General features: G+C 35.7%; 1 protein-coding gene across 1 annotated transcript; it reads left to right on the top strand.

The window, feature by feature from the left end:
• Window positions 1-8300: 8300 nt before the first annotated feature.
• Window positions 8301-22551, top strand: LOC142982982 (uncharacterized). Its single transcript, XM_076129737.1, has 9 exons — window positions 8301-9124; window positions 9590-9812; window positions 10096-10315; window positions 11090-11369; window positions 14865-16804; window positions 17815-18673; window positions 20630-20852; window positions 21112-21331; window positions 21629-22551. Exons 1-9 carry the CDS (start codon window positions 8309-8311, stop codon window positions 21915-21917), a joined length of 5070 nt encoding a protein of 1689 aa, XP_075985852.1. The 5' UTR covers window positions 8301-8308; the 3' UTR covers window positions 21918-22551.
• Window positions 22552-22561: the final 10 nt, after the last annotated feature.

The following is a 22561-nucleotide window of genomic DNA, read 5'->3' as shown; positions in this document are numbered from 1 at the left end:
GGCGCCTATCTAGTCATGTCAAGTTACAGGGGGCGCCGTTAGATTAGATAGAAGCCGGTTATCAGTAGTCTATTGTGGCGGACAAGCGAATGAAAAATTGGTAGATGGCCATAAGAGAAGTTCTTGCTGAACACGCTAGAGGCAGAACTCAGTTTCAACCGACTTTAAATGCAGAAAGTAATTATAGTTCCACTTATGTAGTTATATTATATTTATCGAATACTCTACTACCCGTAGACGCATCTCAAAATGTTTGGTCCCGAAATGATCATAAACAACATTTCATAGTCGTATACTCCTTAAGTTTGGAGATACGCCAGTAAAAGGAATTTTCTAGAGCATTTGTCTAAAATACAATTATGTCATTAACGTTCACTAATTGAGGTTAAATAAGACAACGGATTTAATCATCCATACAATTTGTCGATAACATATCGGTATTAGATAGTCATCGAATAAACGGTATGTTGGACTTTGTATGATGAAGATGCGTTAAACAGGTTTGTTCACAATAATTGTAGTAATTACCGCGTGTCACTTACGTATGAAATATGGATACATACATATAATGTGATATTGGTTTAATAAAAATATATTTAGGGTTGCATTTTTTCGGAGGACACAACCCACCTCCACTGCAAGTTAGAAACTCAAATTGCTTTCTCTGAAATACCCAAGGTTAACGCCTAAAAAATGAAACATTTGACGTCATGACTATTATTCTTTTATGGCTAAGAAAATAAATAGAACTCATGAAAATTATAGCACAGAGGTTGTTAAAGATTTGAGCTAGAACATTAGGTACCTATTTAAAATCCATTTTGCATTTGCCCAAATAACACGCTCAGGTCAGCTAGTTTTCATATAAATGCTTATACAGCTTCCGCTCGCAGTAGCACCGATACCTAAGGTAAATGTACATTAATATTCTATAGTAAATGTAGTAACAGATGAAATGAGCAGGCTTCATACGTTCAAGACTAACGTGAAGTTGGTTCGTTGACTTTGACGACGTAGATGTTTACAAGTTATTTATACTGCACTGGCTTTTGCCCGCGGCTCCGCCCGTGTCGTTTCTTTCTTTAGAAATAGCAGCCTTTGTTTTTTCTTGTCCTATCTGTTCCTGTTTTTTTGACCATTCACAAGATTTTTTTTTTATTTATGAAACTTATCGCCCCGTAAAATATTGAAATTTAGAAGTTTATCATTTTACCTAATTATATCTCAACTTGTTTAGACATCATGCGGTGTATAGGATGAAACGACTGTGATAAATTGTTTTGATATTTTCCTTTAAACTCGATGTAGCTCGGCACAGTGCCCACGGAACGGCAGGATTGCATAATTGTTAAGACATCACCATCGCATCACTTTACAAACGCATTCGCTTTAAATCGCGTATGAAAAACTTTACGTAACTCAGTGTATATGACCCGGTCACCGTCAGGGCGCGTTCCCACTATGTCGTAACGATTAAGTTATCGTTGGACGACTGTCGTCTCTAGCTGTTCCCATTATAACGATTGTTTGTCGTCAAAAAATTGTATTGTTTAGTGACTGTCTAGCTGTTTCAACTGTCACGATAATCTGTCGTCACTGCAAAAAATGTCGTAGAAGACAGTAAGTCGTTCTATACGTGAAAACCTCCATTTAAACATATAAGCCACGACGACACTTAAAACTACACGATTATCTGTCGTCACGACATAGTGGGAACGCGCCCTCAGGCTTGACACTTGGTCATAAAAAATATTTCACAGTACAATATTTACATAACAATGTGACATTAACTCAATATTTTTATTACACTTTAGCATTTTGACCTCGAACACGTGGTTTTATCTTACTCGTGTGATCTTGTTGCTATTTGGGCGCGTGCTGTGTTGGTGGGCATTGATAAGATAATGCGCGTAAAACTACTGCAAGTATTTTATTGTATTTATAATCCGTGTGGGAAATGGATTGTATGACGAGTTTTTTGCTGAATATTAGTATTTAATGTTTGTTTGTTTGTTATATGGTTAGTGGTCAACCTAGTGTCAAAGTTGTTCAAGCCGCCCGAGAGACCTTTGACGTGGCTTGACGACTGTTATCTTAGTAGACAAAAACCGGGACCGACTTTTAACGTGCTCTCCAAAGCACGGAGACGCCCAATTCAAATACCACTATGCGGTCACCCATCTATGGAATGACCGCGCCAATGGTTGCTTAACCCACAGATCGTTTACCTACCGGTGAGCGCAACTGGCTATTGAATGTAACTTTTTGTTAAGTTTATGAATAATGTAGTTGTTAAAGGTAAATAAAGATTTTTTTACAAAATATCCTTTAGGTTACACATCTCTTTAGGTAAATCAAGTACATATTATGTACATTGACATAAGTATAATATATCGTTTTTAGAAGTTAATAAGTAAGTTTAGCAAAATATCCACTGGTGACCTACAGACTGTAGAAAGAGATCTTCTGAAATTCTATTTTTATACGACGATCAACTACCGAAAACCGAATAACTGTCAAGAAATTTTATGATATTAACCAATTAGCGGCCCTAGCGTATTCTGCTCGAACTATTTTTCAATTAGTTTTAAATATCAAAAGCTTCATACTATATAGTAACGCGTGTAGGAAATCGAGAATATGGCGTCCTAATATATAATCTTTAGTACTGCTTCGATATGAAAGTTCAATCTTATCAATTTACTATCAGTCTACGACAGACAGTTATACCTATGCTAATATTATAAAGCTGAAGAGTTTGTTTGTTTGTTTGAACGCGCTAATCTCAGGAACTACTGTTCCGATTTAAAAAAAATCTTTCAGTGTTAGATAGCCCATTTATCGAGGAAGGATAAAGGCTATATAACATCACGCTACGGTCATTAGGAGCGGAGCAGCAATGAAAAATGTTACAAAAATGGGGAAAATTTTGACCCAAGCGAAGTTGCGCGGGTCAGCTATACTACATAATTATATTGTTTATGTCCTTCTTATCACTGATTTTGTCTCGTAATGCTACCTTGACAATGATGATAACGTTTCATAATGACTCGCAGGTTTGTTTCAATTGGTTATTAATCACATTTAGTATTTATTAGAACAAATACATCATTATATGCCATCAAAAACATTTTGTAAAAACCTCAAGTCTCGCCGTAAAAAGTTGTGAGATCTATATAATACCAAGTCGATTAATCTATTTAGTCTCTACTTAAAGGACCTTCTGTCTTAAGTTATTACGTATGTTATTATCATGCCAATTAAAAAAAAAATACCTTTAAAACAAATAGACCGACCTGGTCATCGCATGATTTGATTATTAGTATGTATCACACTACACAGCACGACGAGAAGTTAATGCTCCTGAAATGTTAATGGCGAATTTGTGTTTTCTTGCGATGACCAAGTCGATCTATTTGTTTTAAAGGTATTTTTTTTTTAATTGGCATGATAATAACATACGTAATAACTTAAGACAGAAGGTCCTTTAAGTAGAGACTAAATAGATTAATCGACTTGGTATTATATAGATCTCACAACTTTTTACGGCGAGACTTGAGGTTTTTACAAAATGTTTTTGATGGCATCTCACTTCTTTTTGTAGAGCGAATAGAGCAAACATAAGTCCAATTTGTATGGAAAGCCGTATTTTTTTCATAATTCAACATATTTTCCTATGGGAATGTTGTTCAGTTTCATGGGCTAAACACCCTTACCCACCCTATACCCCCTCCCGTTATGTCTCATATAGTAGATACATATTTACACCTATTTATTTTATTTTCTACAGAAATAATAATTTAATTCATTAACTGCAAATGTAACCTTGTAATCTTATACATTTATATGGGATTACAAAGTTATTGTTGCAGTTGGTGTATTTAGAAAACTTGACCGAAATTTGAAAATATAGAATTTTTCCCATGATTAAGACACTAAACCCTATTTGTATTCTAAATTTTAAGCTTCTAAGTCTGCTAGAAGTACCTTAGACTTTTGATGATCGGTGAGTCAGTGAGTCAGTGAATCAGTGAGTGACAAAATTCAAAATTTTAACAAGTTGTCATTCTTAAACTACTGGTTCAAATTGACTGAAATTTTAAATATACCGTGTTTATACAATGACTGATTAGTTGCTGAAAATCCAGGCTTCTTGTTTTATCCACTACGAAATTATAGGGGTGTCAAAAATAGCCCGAATTGCTTCGAGAAAAGGATGTTACGGCCGTGCCGCTTTTTTTTTGCTCGACTTGCGGGGGCACTTCCGTGCCCCCAGATAATTGAAGAGGTAGTGGCTTAGTTAACAACAGTCGCGGATCAATCTCTGAGGTGACGTTATACGTTTCGAGTTCCTCCGTGTTTCGGAAGGCACGTTAATTTGTAGGTCCCGGCTGTTAGTTTCAAAGGTCTTTGACAGACGTTAACAGTAGCCAAAGCTTAAAATCTGAAGTCTTACCAAAGGTGTTATAACCCAGGTAACTGGGCTGTGGAGGTCCGATAGGCATTCGATCCATATAAAATATTGGTATCTGGCTGCATCTGATGAGACTGGAAGCCGACTCCAACAAAGTTGAAAGAAAGGCCAGGTTGATGAGTGATTAGAACAGTGATAGCCAAGTGACCCCTCGACTCCAACTCAGCTGCGTAATTTGGTTAAAGTACAATGCTACAATTGAGTGCAGATCTTTAATTATCTTTACGGTACGATGCTTTTGCAGTCATGTAATGTCTTTTGCATTGCAGTCTGTACCGCTTAAACGCTTGCCGAAATCCACGTATGACTTCCCGCAAGCGCTTAGAGCCACATAATCCTGTGCTTCACCCAGGGCGCTTTCGCATTCCTCACGGAAAAAATAAATATCTCCATTCATGAAATTAGTCTCGTTGTTAACAAATACATGAAGTTAGTTTAGTTGTTAAAGCGTAGCGGACATAAAAAATATACAGACATAATGTCAAGCATTTCTTAATAGGGATAAGCAGAAACCAAAGAGCACCACTAAGTACGATCCTTAAAAATTCCCTTGCCTCATTCACACCCATACATCTTGTAGTACGGGACCGCCGGTTACGAGTACTACGCACCTAACTTTTTTTCAAGACATTATCGATGTGATCTTACACAACAAACCATTAATAGTATTAGTATATTGTATCCTAGCTGACCCGCGCATCTTCGCTTGCGTCACATTAGTGAATGGGCGATATTTTTCCCCGTTTTTGTGTGATTTTTTACTGGTACTCTGCTCCTATTGGTTGTATCGTGATGATATATAACCTACAGCCTTCCTCGATAAATGGGCTATCTAACAGTGAAATATTTTTTCAAATCGGACCAGTAGTTCCTGAGATTAGCGCGTTCAAACAAACAAACATTCAAACAAACAAACAAACTCTTCAGCTTTATAATATTAGTATAGATTAGTATAGATAAAAAAGAGAGGAAGAATCAATATCACGAAGCTTTACACTTCATTACAACACACATGAAACCCAAGTAATACACGAACACAATGCTCCACATCTCCAGCTCATGATCATCAAGAATCTATTAAAAGGCTATCAGCAGTTTTCAATAGATCGCTCTCAATAGATGAAAGCAACCGCCAGCCATTGTGGACTCTGTTTACTGAATGCAATAATAGTTGGCTTAACCCTATAGGAAGACTGCATTTAATTTAGGTCGACGGAGTATTTTTGTGGAGATGGCTTTAAAGACGGTATAATACACTAAGCACTTTCGTACTACCTTAAAATATACTACCATATAAATGAAAATCTTTGTTTAGTGAGTGAGAGACAACGTACAGCCAATATTACTGAATGCAATAAGCTAGAGTTTGGTATGTATGTTCCTTGCAGAGTGTAAGATAATGCTAAGAGAGGATTTTTGGAAATTCCATGTGGGCAAAGCCACGTGCGCATACGTAGTGGTTTATAAGCAATTTAAGTCACTTTACCATTTTAGCCCAATCAAATTAGGTACTCAATGTTAAATTGCACGTAGTTACAATTGCGATGAATTTCAGGGAACTTACTTTCTCAAAGACATTTTCTACTGCAACTTATTCCCACCACATTTTCAAACCGAAATTTATTTCCCAATTTGAACGGAAACAAGAAACAGCTGTTTACACCAACTAGAAACGAAGTAACGACACAAATTCATTCAAACTACGCACAACTTTAAAATTAAACTTGCACCGAAAACTTAGACTCACATTCAATTTGGTACTCATTTGGAGTTGGAAAACTTATGGCACCCGTGTGTTACAGTATATGGTCCGGGAAAACTTATTCGTAACGTTAACTTGCGCGTTTATGAGCCGTGACTAGTGTGGTTTGTATTGAACAAATGCTACGGGACTACAAACTAAGGACTAGTTGGTATTGCAATTTATATTATCTTATATTATTTTTACGAATAATTCTTGCAGTGGTGTAAATTTTCCATAATATATTATTTTGTTTTTGCTCTGTATGTATGTACTAGCTGACCCGCACAACTTCGATTGCGTCACACAGAGATAAATGGGTCATAATTTTCCCCGTTTTTGAAACATTTTTTACTGGTACTCTGCTCCTATTGGTCGTAGCGTAATTATTAGATTTATAACCTATCCTAGCCTTCATCGTTAAATGGGCTATCTAACCCTGAAATATTTTTTCAAATTAAACCAGTAGTTCCAGACATAAGCGATCAATCAAACAAACAAGCTCTTCAGCTTTATATTATTAGTATCGTAAAGGCACAGTACAATAAGTAAAGGCTTCATCATACCGAAATCAGTTTGTTACTCAATCATGACAAAACTGATAAACGGATTTTGATGAAACTTATTGTAGTTTGTGAACCAGAATCTCTACAGTCTATATAGCAACTGACTACAGGCATGCTTACTTATGCACGTGACGTAACATAACGTTTAACTATAGTCCACTCGGGCGAAGTCGTGGGCAAGGACTAGTACAGTAACACATTTATTAAATAATATTCAAAGCTTCAACTATAGTAAACTTAGCTATTATTAGATCTAAGTAAAATTTAATATTCTATATCCATTTATTTATTTACAAAACGGATTGTGTAAACAAACATTGCAGGGGCGGAATTAACAAGAATGTTCGTGAAACTTTCATTATTAAATCGTAGATGGTTCCATTCGTGAACGTCGACTTGTAATTGAAGAAGTTTAGACAAATAGAATTATAATTAATATATATTTCGAAGATATTTTGTTGAATAGACTTGAGAAATGATACTTGAGAGTGACTTTTATTATCTAACTATATTGTAGGGTATGTCGGAGTACTTTGAAGTTTATGATTACCTACTTCTGTTTAATTATGTCTCATTAGAGAAAATTGTATGGCCCTAAATCCGTTCTAATGATACTAATATTAAAGTGAAAGTTTGTGAGGACGTTTGGTAGTCTTTCACGAAAGATCAACTTATTTCAATGAAATTTGATACACATATATTTTACCACAGTAACAAATCAGATCAGAGAGATTGTAAAGAACAGATAAACATGATATAATACTTGATAAAAACTACTACGTTATCCACGGAACTGATAAAAAAATATACAATAACGATGACATGAATAGAATCCACGAGATATTTTATAATATGGATATGTATTGCTTTAAAATGACATTGAACTCGCGGTGAACAATGACGTAATATGCTAAGGATGTTTTCATATTGGACATATTTTACGCATTTTTCTACTCCTTATTTGCACAATATTTTACTTAACATAACCGTAGGTTCTAACTTTGTTGGACTTAATAGCTGGATGGTGAATGTATAGGATTGATGTTGATAAGACATTACTGGGGTTGTGCTTAAGAGAGCACGTCATCGCAAGTTGGTCATAATTGTAGTGTATACGGTTGTCGCATAAGCTACTAAAAATGCCACAGAGGCAGTCCATCGCGTCGCTGATTAGTTTTTCATTAAAGAACTCGATAGGTACTTGAATGTTGGTACTCGATGGAGGCAAAAAATCTTCCCTCCATCAACAGTTGGCATTCATTAGCGCTACATGGTCTTGTTGTGTATCTTGGAATATAATATTAGTCCTGGTTTATGTAATCATGTGTCATCAAAAAATCGTACCTACATAGGTAAAGTACCTCCGAACAGGTAAATTTGATAACTGTGAATTTGCTGATCAATCATGACTGAATGATTGAACAATTAAATAACAATATCTTGACTCTTCTTTAGGACTGTCAACCCAGCTATAAATATACTATTTATCTAATCAACTGACAGTCTGTTAAATGTTTTGAAGCAACCATGTTGCTATTTTCGTACATACTAGTCACTTTGGCAATTAGTACAAATGAAGCAGCGAAAATACTTGCAATATTTCCCGCGCCTTCTGTCAGTCACCAGGTAGTTTTTCGACCTATAACTGAAGAACTAGCTAAGCGAGGACATGAAGTCGTTGTCATCACACCAATGCCTGCTTTTCCTAAGGGAGAAACACCTCCCAATCTCAGAGAGATTGATGTTCAAGAAATATCCATGAACGCTTGGCAAGACACCAAAGAAGTAATATTTAAAGAAGGTGGTGACATAGTCTCGCAAATGAATATAGTAATTCGATTCTTCACAACTATAGTGCAACAGTACTTCGAACATGAAGAAATTAAAGATGTGATAAAAACAACGAAATTTGATTTATTGCTGGCAGAAACTGTTGCAAGACCAGCATTGATTTTTGGTCACATTTGCAAAGTGCCTGTAATACAAATAAGCTCATTTGGTGGTATTTATGATAGTTTTAACGCTATGGGCGCGCCTTCACACTTGTTTCTCTACCCTATGTCAGTCAACAAAAGAGTTTACAACTTATCTATGTGGGAAAAAATAGACGGTCTGTACCAAGATTATCGACTTAATAAAGTAGTAGAACAACACGATGAACAAAACGATGCTATTATGAAGAAAATTGTTGGAAAGGATGCTCCAACGACAAAAGAAATGGTGAATAATGTTGACATGTTGTTTTTAAATGTTAACCCAATATTTGAAGGGATACGTCCAGTGCCTCCAAGTATTGTGTATATGGGAGGATCGCATCAGAAACCAGAGAAGGAACTACCATTCGTGAGTAATAAATATGTTGTATTTGTTAATAAAAATATTAGTTAGTACCGCAATACACATAAACAAGTAATAATTTAACTATACAAAGCCAATTAAGTTATTCTAAAAGATGATTATATACAAATAACAGATTATTATTATCATTCATATAGAGCAACTAGCGTACCCGACAGACGTTGTCCTGTCTACACGTCTTTAATTTGTAAAAACTAATTAAAGAAACATTGTCCAGCGGACAAAATTGTGAGTCTAAACCATTCTCAGATCCCCTTGAACACACAAAAAATTTTATCAAAATCGATCCAGTCGTTTAAGAGAAGTTCAGTGACATACACACTTACAGAAGAATTATATATATAGAGCAATTATTATAGTTATCAAGTAACATGACTAACAGTTAACTAACATAACCGCGCCTTCGCATGTTAAAGATAAATAACTTACGCAAAATATTTTGTTTTACAGGATTTGAAATCATACTTAGATTCATCAAAAAATGGAGTGATCTATTTAAGTTTTGGATCCAATGTTCTTCCATCAATGTTGCCACCAGAGAAAATTCAGATTATTTTAAAAGTATTATCTGAGCTACCTTACAATGTTCTTTGGAAATATGACAAAGATGAATTGCCTGGTAAAACTGATAATATCAGGATTGGAAAATGGTTCCCACAATCAGATATTTTAAGTAGGTATTTTTTCTTTTTATTTCTCGTATGCTTAGTGGTCAACCAAGGGTCAAAGTTGTAGAAGCCGCCCGTAGGGCTTTGACTAAACGACCGCAATGTTAATTGACAACAACTGGCATCGAATAATTACGTGCCCTCCAATGCTCGTAGACGCTTAACTTGAGAGCTAAGATCTATGGAATATAAGCACGAATATTGCTTAATTCAACGTTTACCGTTTCACTAAGTTACATTTTTTAATTATATTCTTATAAACAATTTTTACTTTGCTTTGCAATTCAGAACACCCCAAAATTAAGCTGTTTATTACACAAGGAGGTCTACAATCAACTGATGAAGCTATATCTGCTGGAGTACCTTTAATCGCCTTCCCAATAGGAGCAGATCAATTCTTCAATGCAGAGAAATATGAGTACCACAAAATTGGTATCAAGTTGAATATAATGACGGTTACTTATGATAGTTTCCAGACTGCTGTTAAAACTGTCATTGGTGATTCAAGGTAATAAAGAGCTAGCCGAGTGGTATACTCGTAAGTTGACATCTCCCAAACAAAAAGTGGTCGCAGGTTCGAATCCGAGACAACACACCAATGACTTTTCGAAGTTATGTGTGTATTAGAAATAATTATCACATGCTCCAACGGTGAAGGAAAACATCGTGAGGAAACCTTGCACGCCTAAAAATTTGTTTAACACATTTATTGAGGGCGTGCAAAGTCCCCAACCCGCACTTGGCCAGCGTTGTGGACTCAAGGCCTAACCCCTCCCTCATTACGGGAGGAGACCCTTGCCCAGCAGTGGGACATTAATGGGTTAAATTTAATTAATTTAAATATACATATTCTTATAATCTTTTCTCATTGATTATAAGAGATTTTACCAACTGGATGTGTTGCAGTAGATGAAGTTTTATAGGCGGTTATCTTACTATTGGTACGCGTAACGATTCACTTAAAGGGCTATTGTTAACCACTAACCACTATTGACAACCGCGTAGCTGTCGAAAAGAATTGTATGAAAAACTGATCAGTGCCCCTAGCGTGTTCAGAATAAAATATTTTTTCTAGTAGATTTAAATGTTTCATTAGTCAATAGTACCGAGTTTAGGGAATCGCACTAACGAAGCCATTAATAAAGTTAGCTTTTGTATAGATTTTAATAGTTGTTATCTAAGAACCTTAGGTGATATACAAATAAACACATGTCATTAATATTCTTGATTGATTAATTACTCAAATGTGATAGAATAATCTTTACAAACCGTTATTTCACAGTTACCGCCGTAACATGATCAAACTTCGAGAGCTGCTGCGTGACGAGCCCATGAAGCCATTAGACCGAGCAGTGTGGTGGATAGAATACGTACTACGTCACGGTGGAGCCAAACATCTGAAATCACCTGCAGCCAACATCTCCTGGACGAAGTATCTCGAACTTGAACTAGTTTTCACTATTCTAGCAGTAATATTAACAAGTTTAACATTGCTTATTAGTATTTTATATTTTATTTGTAAAATAATACTTCGAGCATTTGTGCCTGGTAAGCAAAAACGAGCCTAAGTATAAAAGTATAGTTTAAAAATGTATTTATTCTGGAGTTGGAATTATGTTGATTTTGTATGTGGGATGAGTATTAAATATTTAATTATTTAGCGATAAAAAGCTTGTGTTACTCGTTTCAATCTTTTATATGGCGATCAAATATTTTTAGGGTTTTTATTTAATTTAGAAAATCTAAAAATAAATTATGAGCTGCGCCTATTTTTATTTTCTTAGCAGCTAAACTATGGACGTTTGAAAACGTGGAAAATATTATTATAATATAAGTACAGTCAGCTCCAAAAGTAGCTGATCATACTCAATCTTTTGAAACCCTATACTGAAGTGTGCACATTATTCGATGGAAAAATCATTGGCCATTGATTGAAATGTTTAATTCTAACTTATTCTACCTGCTTTTAATTTTATTCGAAGTAAGACGGTCAAAAACATTAACTTGTTAACTTCTGAATAATGGATACCTCAACAGGAAGGATAACTCTCCATTAAATTAGTACTTAAATAGGCTACAAATTATCAGAGTTTAATTGTTTATTTATACACTCAATTGTTTGACGTCATAATCCAAGAAGTGCGTCAAACCACTACAAATAAATAATATATGTCGACGCATCGTGTTGACTAATTATTCGCAAAGAATAACTAATTAAATAATTCGTATTTATCAAATCAAACTGAACATCAATATAAGCTTTTGGTGTCTTGCCTAAATATTATTATTCATTTATTTGATTTTGTAACTTTAAAATGAAAGTATTTGATGGTTGGATTGTACTCATCAAATACAAACAAATTGTTATTTGTTTTAAGTGCAAAGATTTATTACCTAAACAATATTGTTAATTAATATTAGGATTTATTAGCATCAATCGATGTGTTTTTATCAACCTTTAATGATATCTAGCTAAAACAACATTGAAACGGATTTTATGACCATTGAGGTCTTTATTCAATTGACGCCCTTATTCAATTGACGCCCTTATTAATATTTGATAAAAACACATCCGATTTGGATAATAATTAATAAATTAAATGCAAAAAATTAATGTAAAGGCTTTAAAATTACTAATTAATTAGATTAGAATTTTTGATGTAAAAAGTTTATGGTTTTAACACGTTGTTGTATTTTAAAACATTTTTAATTATACGTGTTCCGCTTATGAAGCACGCCATGTTGCAATTCATTCTTAGCGGTAACGAGGACATGTGAGGACCTGTGCTGTCTGAGAATTCTGAGACTGTAAGTTTTTGCTTGTATAATTATTAAAGGTGTCGTAGTTATAATTGTAAGTAATGTCTGCGAATAAAAGTGGGATGGGTGATGCCAGCGATGCTGACGTCACTCATTCTAATAATTTAAATGGGTTTTCTTCGTCGTTATCAGAAGTGGGATATCCACCCGCTTCTGCCGGACATTCTGTTCAAAGTAATGAAAATGTTTCTGCTTCTGTTAGCGGCGTACCCACTGAATTTTTCTCGCAGATGTTACAGGTTATGAAAGGCATGTCGGATCGTTTTTCTAAACAATCGGATAAAGTTAAAATTAGTGACGTATTTTTGCCATCTTACGATCCGGACGCCAATATAGGAATACGTGAATGGTGCCAACACGTGAGTACAGCCATGGAAAACTACAGCCTGGCTGATTACGACGTTAGGATGAAAGTTGGAAGTTTGCTCAAGGGTCGTGCTAGGCTGTGGGTAGACAATTGGTTAGTCTCGACATCCACGTGGGATGAATTGCGCAATTTGTTAATAACTACTTTCGAGCCGGAAAATAGGTATTCTAGAGACATTTTTAGATTCCGTGAACACACTTATGACAGTAGTAAAGATATCGCGCAATTTATTTCTCAAGCTTGGGTACTTTGGCGTCGTATCACGAAAGATAAATTAAGTGATGAGGACGCGGTTGAGGCAGTTATTGGATGCATTGGGGATGATCGACTGAGAATCGAGTTATTAAATGCACGTGCGTCATCGGTTCCGGAACTTATTTCGGTAGCATCGTCTATACGCCACATTAAAAGACCAAACCCGAGTCAATCTAATACTCAGTTAGTTATCAACAAACGTCCACGGTTTTCGGAAAAACAATCGTCTTGCCAAGTATGTAAAAGATCGGGGCATGAAACACGTGACTGTCGTTTCTATAAGAAATCTGAGGGCACTCAGCCACGTTCTCTAGAAAACAAACCAGTGACTCCTCAGTCTTTTGGTTCCGAGACAGATAAGCCAATGTGTACATTTTGCTCAAAAGTGGGTCATACATTTGATAAATGTTTTAAACGTGAACGCGCCGTATTGTCTAAAGTTAATTGTGTAGGCACAACAAAGTTGGCTTTTATTCAAATAGAAGTTAGTAATATGAAAATTGAAGCCATGTTCGATAGCGGCGCGGAATGCTCACTAATACGCGAGTCTGTAACGGCTAAATTACCGGGAAAAAGGACTAGCGAGGTTAGCTATTTAAATGGAATTGGTCAATTTACGGTGCTTTCGCTAGCAAAAGTAACTACAGTTTGTATTATCGACAATTTACGAGTTGAGCTTCAGTTTCATGTAGTGGCCGATTATGAAATAAGTACCGATGTGATAATCGGAATGAATCTTGTCGAGAATACAAGCCTTGGGGTGTTAGTCAATTCACAGGGTGCTAAGCTTTTTCATCAACCAATAGTAAACCACATACGACCTGCCAGTAATAAATTCGATAATTTAGATTGTGATTTAACTAACGATGATCAAGTAGCTGAATTGAAAATATTGCTGAACAAATATGACTTTTTATTCATTCGTGGATTTCCAAAGACCAGGGTTAATACTGGTGAATTGGAAATCCGCCTTAAAGATCCTTCTAAGCGAGTGGAACGTCGACCATACCGATTAAGTCCGATTGAACGGGAAAAGGTACGCAATATTGTCAGTGAACTACTTGAACATAAAATTATTCGTGAAAGCAAATCATCATTTTCAAGCCCAATAATATTAGTCAAAAAGAAAAATGGTCAGGATCGTATGTGTGTTGATTTTAGAGAACTAAACCGGAATACCCTTAGGGATCACTACCCTTTACCAATAATTTCAGACCAAATAGACCAACTAGCTGGTGGCTATTTCTTCAGTACTTTTGATATGGCAGCTGGATTTCACCAAATTCCAGTGGCTAATGAGTCAATTGAAAAGACCGCATTTGTTACACCTGATGGGCTATATGAATATTTAGCTATGCCATTTGGTCTAAGTAATGCTTGCTCAGTTTACCAGCGTTGCATCAATAAAGCATTGATGCCACTGATAATAAAACAGATATGTCAAGTGTATGTCGATGACATCCTTTCAAAATCCACAGATTTCCACGAGGGGCTATCTAACATAGAACAAATATTAATTTCCTTACAAAGGACCGGTTTCTCAATTAATATTGAGAAAACTGTTTTTTTTAAAAGATCTGTTGAATATTTAGGCAATATAATCTCTGATGGACAGGTGGGTCCAAGTCCAAAGAAAGTAGAGGCTTTAGTTAAGGCACCAGTGCCAACTACAACTAAACAAGTCAGGCAATTTAATGGCCTGGCCAGTTATTTCCGTCGTTTCATTCCCAACTTTTCCCAAATTATGGTACCACTTTATGAGTTAACTAAGAAAGACACTAAGTGGGAATGGAATAACAGACATGACGAGGCCCGCAACAAAATCATCCAATACTTGTGTACTGCCCCTACCCTATCTCTATTTCAGGAAGAAGCACCAATTGAGCTTTACACTGATGCCAGCAGCCTGGGCTATGGAGCTGTACTGGTTCAAGTAATTGAGGGACGCCATCATCCTGTTGCTTATATGAGTCTACGTACTACTGACACAGAAAGCCGCTATCACTCATATGAGCTGGAAACACTGGCAGTGGTGCGAGCAATCAAACATTTCAAACAGTATTTGTATGGCCGAAAGTTCAAGGTAATCACGGACTGTAATGCTCTCAAAGCATCAAGGCACAAGAAAGACCTTCTACCCAGAGTTCATCGTTGGTGGGCCTTTCTACAAAATTATGATTTTGAAGTAGAATATAGAAAGGGTGAAAGGCTTCAACATGCAGATTTCTTCAGTAGAAATCCCTCCGGTGAGTTCTCCATGAATATATTAACAACTGATATGAAGTGGTTACAAATAGAACAACGACGTGATGAAAAGCTGCGTCCCCTCATAGAAAACCCTGCTCCTGGTTTTGAAATAGAAGAAGGTGTACTAAAAAAGTCCTTCACAGATGATGTACATGGTACATATAAGGTTACAGTAGTCCCAAAAGCATTCCAGTGGAGTCTAATTAATTCATATCACACATCATTACAACATCCAGGATGGGAAAAAACTCTACAGAAAATTAAGCAATCTTACTGGTTTGATAAGATGAGCACAGTGGTAAGGAACTTTGTTGACAATTGTGTCATATGCAGAACCTCTAAAAGCGCTTCTGGTGCAGTACAGGCACAACTTCATCCCATCCAAAAGCCCACTGCACCATTTCAAGTGATTCATATGGACATCACAGGCAAACTAGGCAGCAAGGACTCTGAAGGACGTGATGAGTATGTAATTGTTATAATTGATGCATATACAAAATACATACTTTTAAACTACTCTAATAATAAAAACCAGAGCAGCAGTCTATCAGCTTTGAAACGCCTTATACATCTCTTTGCAACACCTATGCAGATTGTTGTAGATGGAGGGAGGGAGTTCCTTGGTGAATTTAAAGTATATTGTGACCGTATTGGTATTGATATCCACTCAATAGCGCCAGGAGTTAGCCGAGCAAATGGTCAGGTGGAGCGAGTGATGGGTACGTTAAAAAATGCTCTGACCATGATCAAAAATTATGACACAGATAAATGGCAAGTTGCATTAGAAGCACTACAACTTGCATTCAATTGCACTGCTCATCGTGTGACCGGCGTTGCACCCCTCACTCTTCTAACACGACGTGAACATTGTGTTCCACCAGAGCTCCTGAGATTAGTGAATATTGAAAACGAGTCAATGGATTTTGATTTGTTGGAACAACATGTACAGGAGAAGATGGTGACAGCAGCACAATATGAAAAACAACGTTTTGACAAGAATAAAGCCAAGCTCAAACCGTTTCAGAGGGGAGACTATGTTTTAATCAAGAACAACCCACGTAACCAAACTTCTCTTGATTTAAAATACAGTGAACCTTTTGAGATTTACAGAATCCTAGACAATGATCGCTACATGGTCAAACGAGTAACAGGAAGAGGACGACCACGCAAGGTGGCTCATGATCAACTCCGTAGAGCCCCTCAGCCAGGTGATCAGGCAGCCGTGTCGACGGACTCTGACAAGGATGATCTGCAACAACTCGAAACATCTGGTCGGCTTACACCAACACCTGAGCCTCATTTGTTGCAGTCACACATACCTACAGAATCAGATGGCATACTGGAAGATGCCTAAGTCCCGAATAATTGCCTTGGACTGGTGCAGAGCGCGCACCATCTCGCAGAATGGCCGTGTCGACGCATCGTGTTGACTAATTATTCGCAAAGAATAACTAATTAAATAATTCGTATTTATCAAATCAAACTGAACATCAATATAAGCTTTTGGTGTCTTGCCTAAATATTATTATTCATTTATTTGATTTTGTAACTTTAAAATGAAAGTATTTGATGGTTGGATTGTACTCATCAAATACAAACAAATTGTTATTTGTTTTAAGTGCAAAGATTTATTACCTAAACAATATTGTTAATTAATATTAGGATTTATTAGCATCAATCGATGTGTTTTTATCAACCTTTAATGATATCTAGCTAAAACAACATTGAAACGGATTTTATGACCATTGAGGTCTTTATTCAATTGACGCCCTTATTCAATTGACGCCCTTATTAATATTTGATAAAAACACATCCGATTTGGATAATAATTAATAAATTAAATGCAAAAAATTAATGTAAAGGCTTTAAAATTACTAATTAATTAGATTAGAATTTTTGATGTAAAAAGTTTATGGTTTTAACACGTTGTTGTATTTTAAAACATTTTTAATTATACGTGTTCCGCTTATGAAGCACGCCATGTTGCAATTCATTCTTAGCGGTAACGAGGACATGTGAGGACCTGTGCTGTCTGAGAATTCTGAGACTGTAAGTTTTTGCTTGTATAATTATTAAAGGTGTCGTAGTTATAATTGTAAGTAATGTCTGCGAATAAAAGTGGGATGGGTGATGCCAGCGATGCTGACGTCACTCATTCTAATAATTTAAATGGGTTTTCTTCGTCGTTATATATAAATATACCATAATTATTCATGTTTAGATCAATTATGTACCTAATCATTCGTGATGGTTTTTTTCCCACTCATGTCATGTTTATCAAGGCTAACAAGACAAATATGAACAATATAATAACTTAGTTCACAAAACGGGTTCATAGATTGTAGTCGTCCTAAAGTTTGTTTAACAATGTTCGCGTTATTAGTTATATCAATTATATTTAATACAAATGAAGCGGCGAGAATACTAGCAGTGTTTCCAGCCCCATCTATCAGCCACCAAGTGGTGTTCCGACCTTTAACGCAGGCCCTGGCTCAACGAGGACATGAAGTTGTTGTCATAACACCAGATCCTGCCTTTCCTAAGGGAGAAACTCCAATGAACTTGACCGAAATTGACGTCCATGATATTTCTTACGGTATAGTCAGAGCGTATGTTGAAAAGATATCAAAAGGAACAAGAGACTTCATCGCTCAAATGACAATAATCCTTGATGCAGTCATCGAATGTGTTAGCAAGTATCCTGAAGTTGAAGAAATTCAAGATCTTATAAAAACGAAGCAGTTTGATCTCTTATTAGTAGAAGCGATTGCAAAGCCCGCTTTAGTGTTTTCCCATATTTTCAAAGTGCCTGTGATCCAAGTGAGTTCGTTTGGTGCTAGTTTTGATAACTATGATATCATTGGCGCTCCGAGTCACCCGATATTATATCCACATATTATGCGTCGGAGAATAAACAAACTTAGTTTTTTGGAGAAGATATCAGAGATTTATAATCATTTTCTATTGGATATAGCGGTGGTGAAACACGAAGAAATAGAAAATGCCGTACTTAAAAAGTATTTTGGTGAAAATGTGCCAAGTGTGGGTGATTTGTCTAATAATGTTGATATGATGTTTTTGAATATACATCCATTGTTAGAAGGAATAAGACCAGTACCTCCAAGTGTAGTGTATATGGGTGGAATGCATTTGAAGCCTGAAAAACCACTGCCAAAGGTTAGTAAAGTTTTATATGCCTGAATGAAAAGATTATCTTTCAGATAGTCTGCAATTTGGCTGCATTGTACTGTGATAATTAGCTCATTATTTCGCATGAATAGCCTCAAAAACTTGGGTGAAATAAATAGCTAAGTCAATAATTTGAATACAACGTTGTTTTATAGGAAAATAATCAACTTTTGCCCGCCGCGACTTTATATGCGTGGTTTGTGACTTAGGACAGAATTTTCAAACAATATTTCAACCCCTATTTTATTTTCCTGGGGGTAAAATAGATCAAAATCGCTCCTTAGCGGATTCCTACGTCATTGGTTTGGGCTGTGCGTTTATAGATCACTATGCCAATCCGTCACCTTTGAGTTATGTATAGTATATACATATTTAGATATGTTATAATTTATTTTAATTCTATTGCCTAATTCATTATTATTACATCTATGGGTATTTGAACCAAACGACAAAATAGATGAAAATATTTTGCTCACGCAAATTTAAAGATAATTTTTATTCTGCCAATGTAACCAACCAAAATGAAAATGATTTCAAGGTCAGTATTGCACTTTTTTGCATGACGATATAAAATGAGGAGGTTTGTTGCATACTGATACAGTCGGACCTCTGATTTCAAAACTTGTTGAACACGCTCCTGTTTATAGTTTGCCAAATTTAACTCTTAACCAGAATTTAATTTTACATTGCATATTCAAAATGTTAAAGTTATTATATATAGTAACCATAATTTTAAGTATAAATGAAGCCGCGAGAATATTGACAGTGCTACCAACACCATCTATTAGCCATCAAGTGGCATTTCGACCTCTGTACATAGAATTGGCCAAGCGGGGCCATGAAGTCGTTGTCATCACTACAGACCCAGCCTTCCCAAAAGGGAAAACTCCAGCAAACCTTACCGAAATTGACGTCCACGATGTTTCATATAATATAATGAAACACTTTACCGAAAAGGTCTCAAGATCTAGAGACTTTGTAGAACAATTAACACTCATTCTTGGTTTCGTGATTGATTGTGTTAGCACATATCCACATATAGAAGAAATTCAACACTTAATGAAAACCAAACATTTTGATCTCTTACTGATTGAAGCTCTTGCAAGACCAGCGCTAGTATTTTCTCATATTTTTAAAGTGCCTGTGATTCAAATAAGCTCGTTTGGAGCATTTTTTGATAACTATGATGTGATTGGTGCTCCAACTCACCCTATCTTGTATCCAGCTATAAACCGTCGAAGAATAAACAATCTCAGTTTCTGGGAGAAAATTACGGAAACATACAACTATGTGTTAGTAAATCAGGCCGTTAAGAAACATGAAGAAATTGAAAATGCGGCTTTAAAAAAGCATTTCGGTGAGGATGTGCCGAACGTATCAGATCTGACTAATAATATTGATATGATGTTCCTGAACGTGCATCCGCTGTTTGAAGGAGTCCGACCAGTTCCTCCGAGTGTTATTTACATGGGCGGAGTACACCTCAAATCTGCAAAAGAACTGCCTATGGTTTGTTAATTTCTGAGCCCTGGGGACTATTATTTATCTCAGTAGACTACTATTCAAATGCCACTATGCTGTACATTGCTCCTCCCTTAGATTAAAGTGACTAACACGTTACGTTAAGACAGCAATGTACAGAATAGTGATACGTTGCGCGCATACTGGCCTTCGCCTCGTAACAAATATCGTGCCTTGAAAAATATTTAAAAATTTATGTGATCACTCTTTCTATTTGCACACATTTTTCATATTTACGAAACAAAGGTACCTAATAGATGGGTTTGTCCTGCTTGATTTAAGTTGTTACAGCAGTGTAGAAAATCATTAACATATGATATATAATATATTATGTATACTTACCTAGATTTTTCATCTATCTCACTCTGAAAACGTTTTAAACATGTTGTATTACTTATTTATATAAAATCTTTTTTGTTTCAGGATATTCAATCGTATTTAGATTTGTCAAAAAATGGAGTAATCTATTTAAGTTTTGGCACAAACGTTCTTCCATCTATGTTACCGGCAGATAAAATTCAAGCCATTGTGAAAGTGATGTCAGAATTACCATACAATGTACTGTGGAAGTATGACAAAGATGAGTTGCCAGGAAAAACAGATAACATCAAGCTAGGAAAATGGTTCCCGCAATCAGATATTTTAAGTATGTGTTTTATTTTTAAGTGTCTATCTTAAAATTTAAGTGACCTTTATCCCAAGCTAGATGGGATCGGTATAAAAAAGTTTAATTTTCCTCCATCTCCATAAGCCGTCAGCAAATATATTAATTTTTCCCATTTTGTACTGAAGTAAGCAGACCAGAGAACGCCACTTGATACGACCCATACAAATTTCCCTTGCTTCATTCATCTTTGTTTTAAAATTTTGTTGCAGTCAGAATGAAACAATCTAATTTCTTCCAGGGCATCCTAACATAAAGCTGTTTATAACTCAAGGAGGTCTTCAGTCAACTGACGAAGCTATCAATGCTGGGGTGCCGCTAGTGGCAGTACCAATGCTGGGAGACCAGTGGTTCAACGCAGAGAAATACGAATACCATAAAATTGGAATCAAACTTGATCTTGAAACTCTTAATTATGATGTACTCAAAAATGCTGTGAATACTGTCATTGGTGATGAAAGGTACGTAAATTTGTTTTTTATTTATAAGGCTGTTGTGTCCAAAGATATAAATGAATTTATGAGATGTCTGTCAAGACTTCAAATTTGCATGTTTCGAATTGCATGTTTATATTTTATCATTATATCTACGGGAATTAATTTTTGTTTTGGATTGCTAGACCGGTCACTTTATACCTATAACCTGCGCCAAAACATCAAACAATTTAATGTAAAATGCATCTATTCTCGTGTTTGATATTAGATACGATGATCATTTGGCAGTCACATCACAGTAACATCACCCGTTTTGTTTTACAGTTATCGTAAAAACGTTATCAAACTTCGTGATATAATGCGTGACGAGCCTAAGAAGCCATTAGACCGCGCGGTGTGGTGGACTGAGTACGTACTACGTCACGGTGGAGCCAAACATCTGAGATCACCTGCAGCCAACATCTCCTGGACGGAGTATCTGGAACTTGAAATAGTTGTGACTGTGTTAGCTGCCTTATTATTATGTTTAATATTAGTTTCTATTGTTTTATATTTCGTTTGTAAAAAGATTGTTAAAGTCTTAACTGTCACTGAAAAGAAGAAAGTGTCGTGATAGAAATAAAATTAAAAAATAAGTAATACTTTTTGTAGCTACGAAATTTAACCCATTATTGTTCCGCTGCTAGACATAGAGAAGTTAGACTCCTAAGTCCACTTAGTCTAATAAGTGCAGGTTGTAAGATTTGCATGCAAACATGATAATAATAAATTTTATTTATTATCACAAATAATTACAACACATGGTTACACTATACATTATCATTAGGTATTTAATTGACAATACTATGTAATTGTTAATCCCTGACTCTTAAACTAGGAGTCAGGGCTTTATCCAGGAACTGAGTTAAAAAACTTTCAGGCATGCAATGCGGTGATCATTTTTTGTGATTTCAGTCCTCAAGTACTTACACGAGCGACAAATTGTTGAGATACCCGGCTATCATGAATTAGCAAAACAAATTAATTAATTAAATAAAGACTATTAGATTGGAAACAGGAAAAGTGAATTAAAAAATTAAGATTAATTGAATAAAAATGTCCGAAAGTTCCAAGTATTCACTTTGGAAACCTTTTTAAATATTAAATACTTGCTTCGAAGTAATTCTGTTTAAGTGTTTCTTGTCAGCGCTTCTTTGTAGTGATTAGATTGATTAGATTTTTAGCTTTTTTGTGAACAGAGTGCTTTTGCGGCAAAAA

This window comes from Anticarsia gemmatalis, chromosome 23 (genome assembly GCF_050436995.1).
Source record: "Anticarsia gemmatalis isolate Benzon Research Colony breed Stoneville strain chromosome 23, ilAntGemm2 primary, whole genome shotgun sequence".
Classification (NCBI taxonomy): Eukaryota; Metazoa; Arthropoda; class Insecta; order Lepidoptera; family Erebidae; genus Anticarsia; species Anticarsia gemmatalis.
Note: the sequence above shows the minus strand (reverse complement) of the source record. Positions and strands in the feature narration are given on the sequence as shown.

What these genes read in the sequence shown, in the direction of transcription:
- LOC142982982 (XM_076129737.1), top strand. Translation starts at nt 8,309, where the DNA reads ATGTTGCTATTTTCGTACATACTAGTCACTTTGGCAATTAGTACAAAT. An exon ending in ACTGTCATTGGTGATTCAAG is followed by an intron (nt 10,316 to 11,089) that starts GTAATAAAGAGC and finishes GTTATTTCACAG; the next exon opens with TTACCGCCGTAACATGATCA. An exon ending in CCTGAGCCTCATTTGTTGCA is followed by an intron (nt 16,805 to 17,814) that starts GTCACACATACC and finishes ATAATAACTTAG; the next exon opens with TTCACAAAACGGGTTCATAG.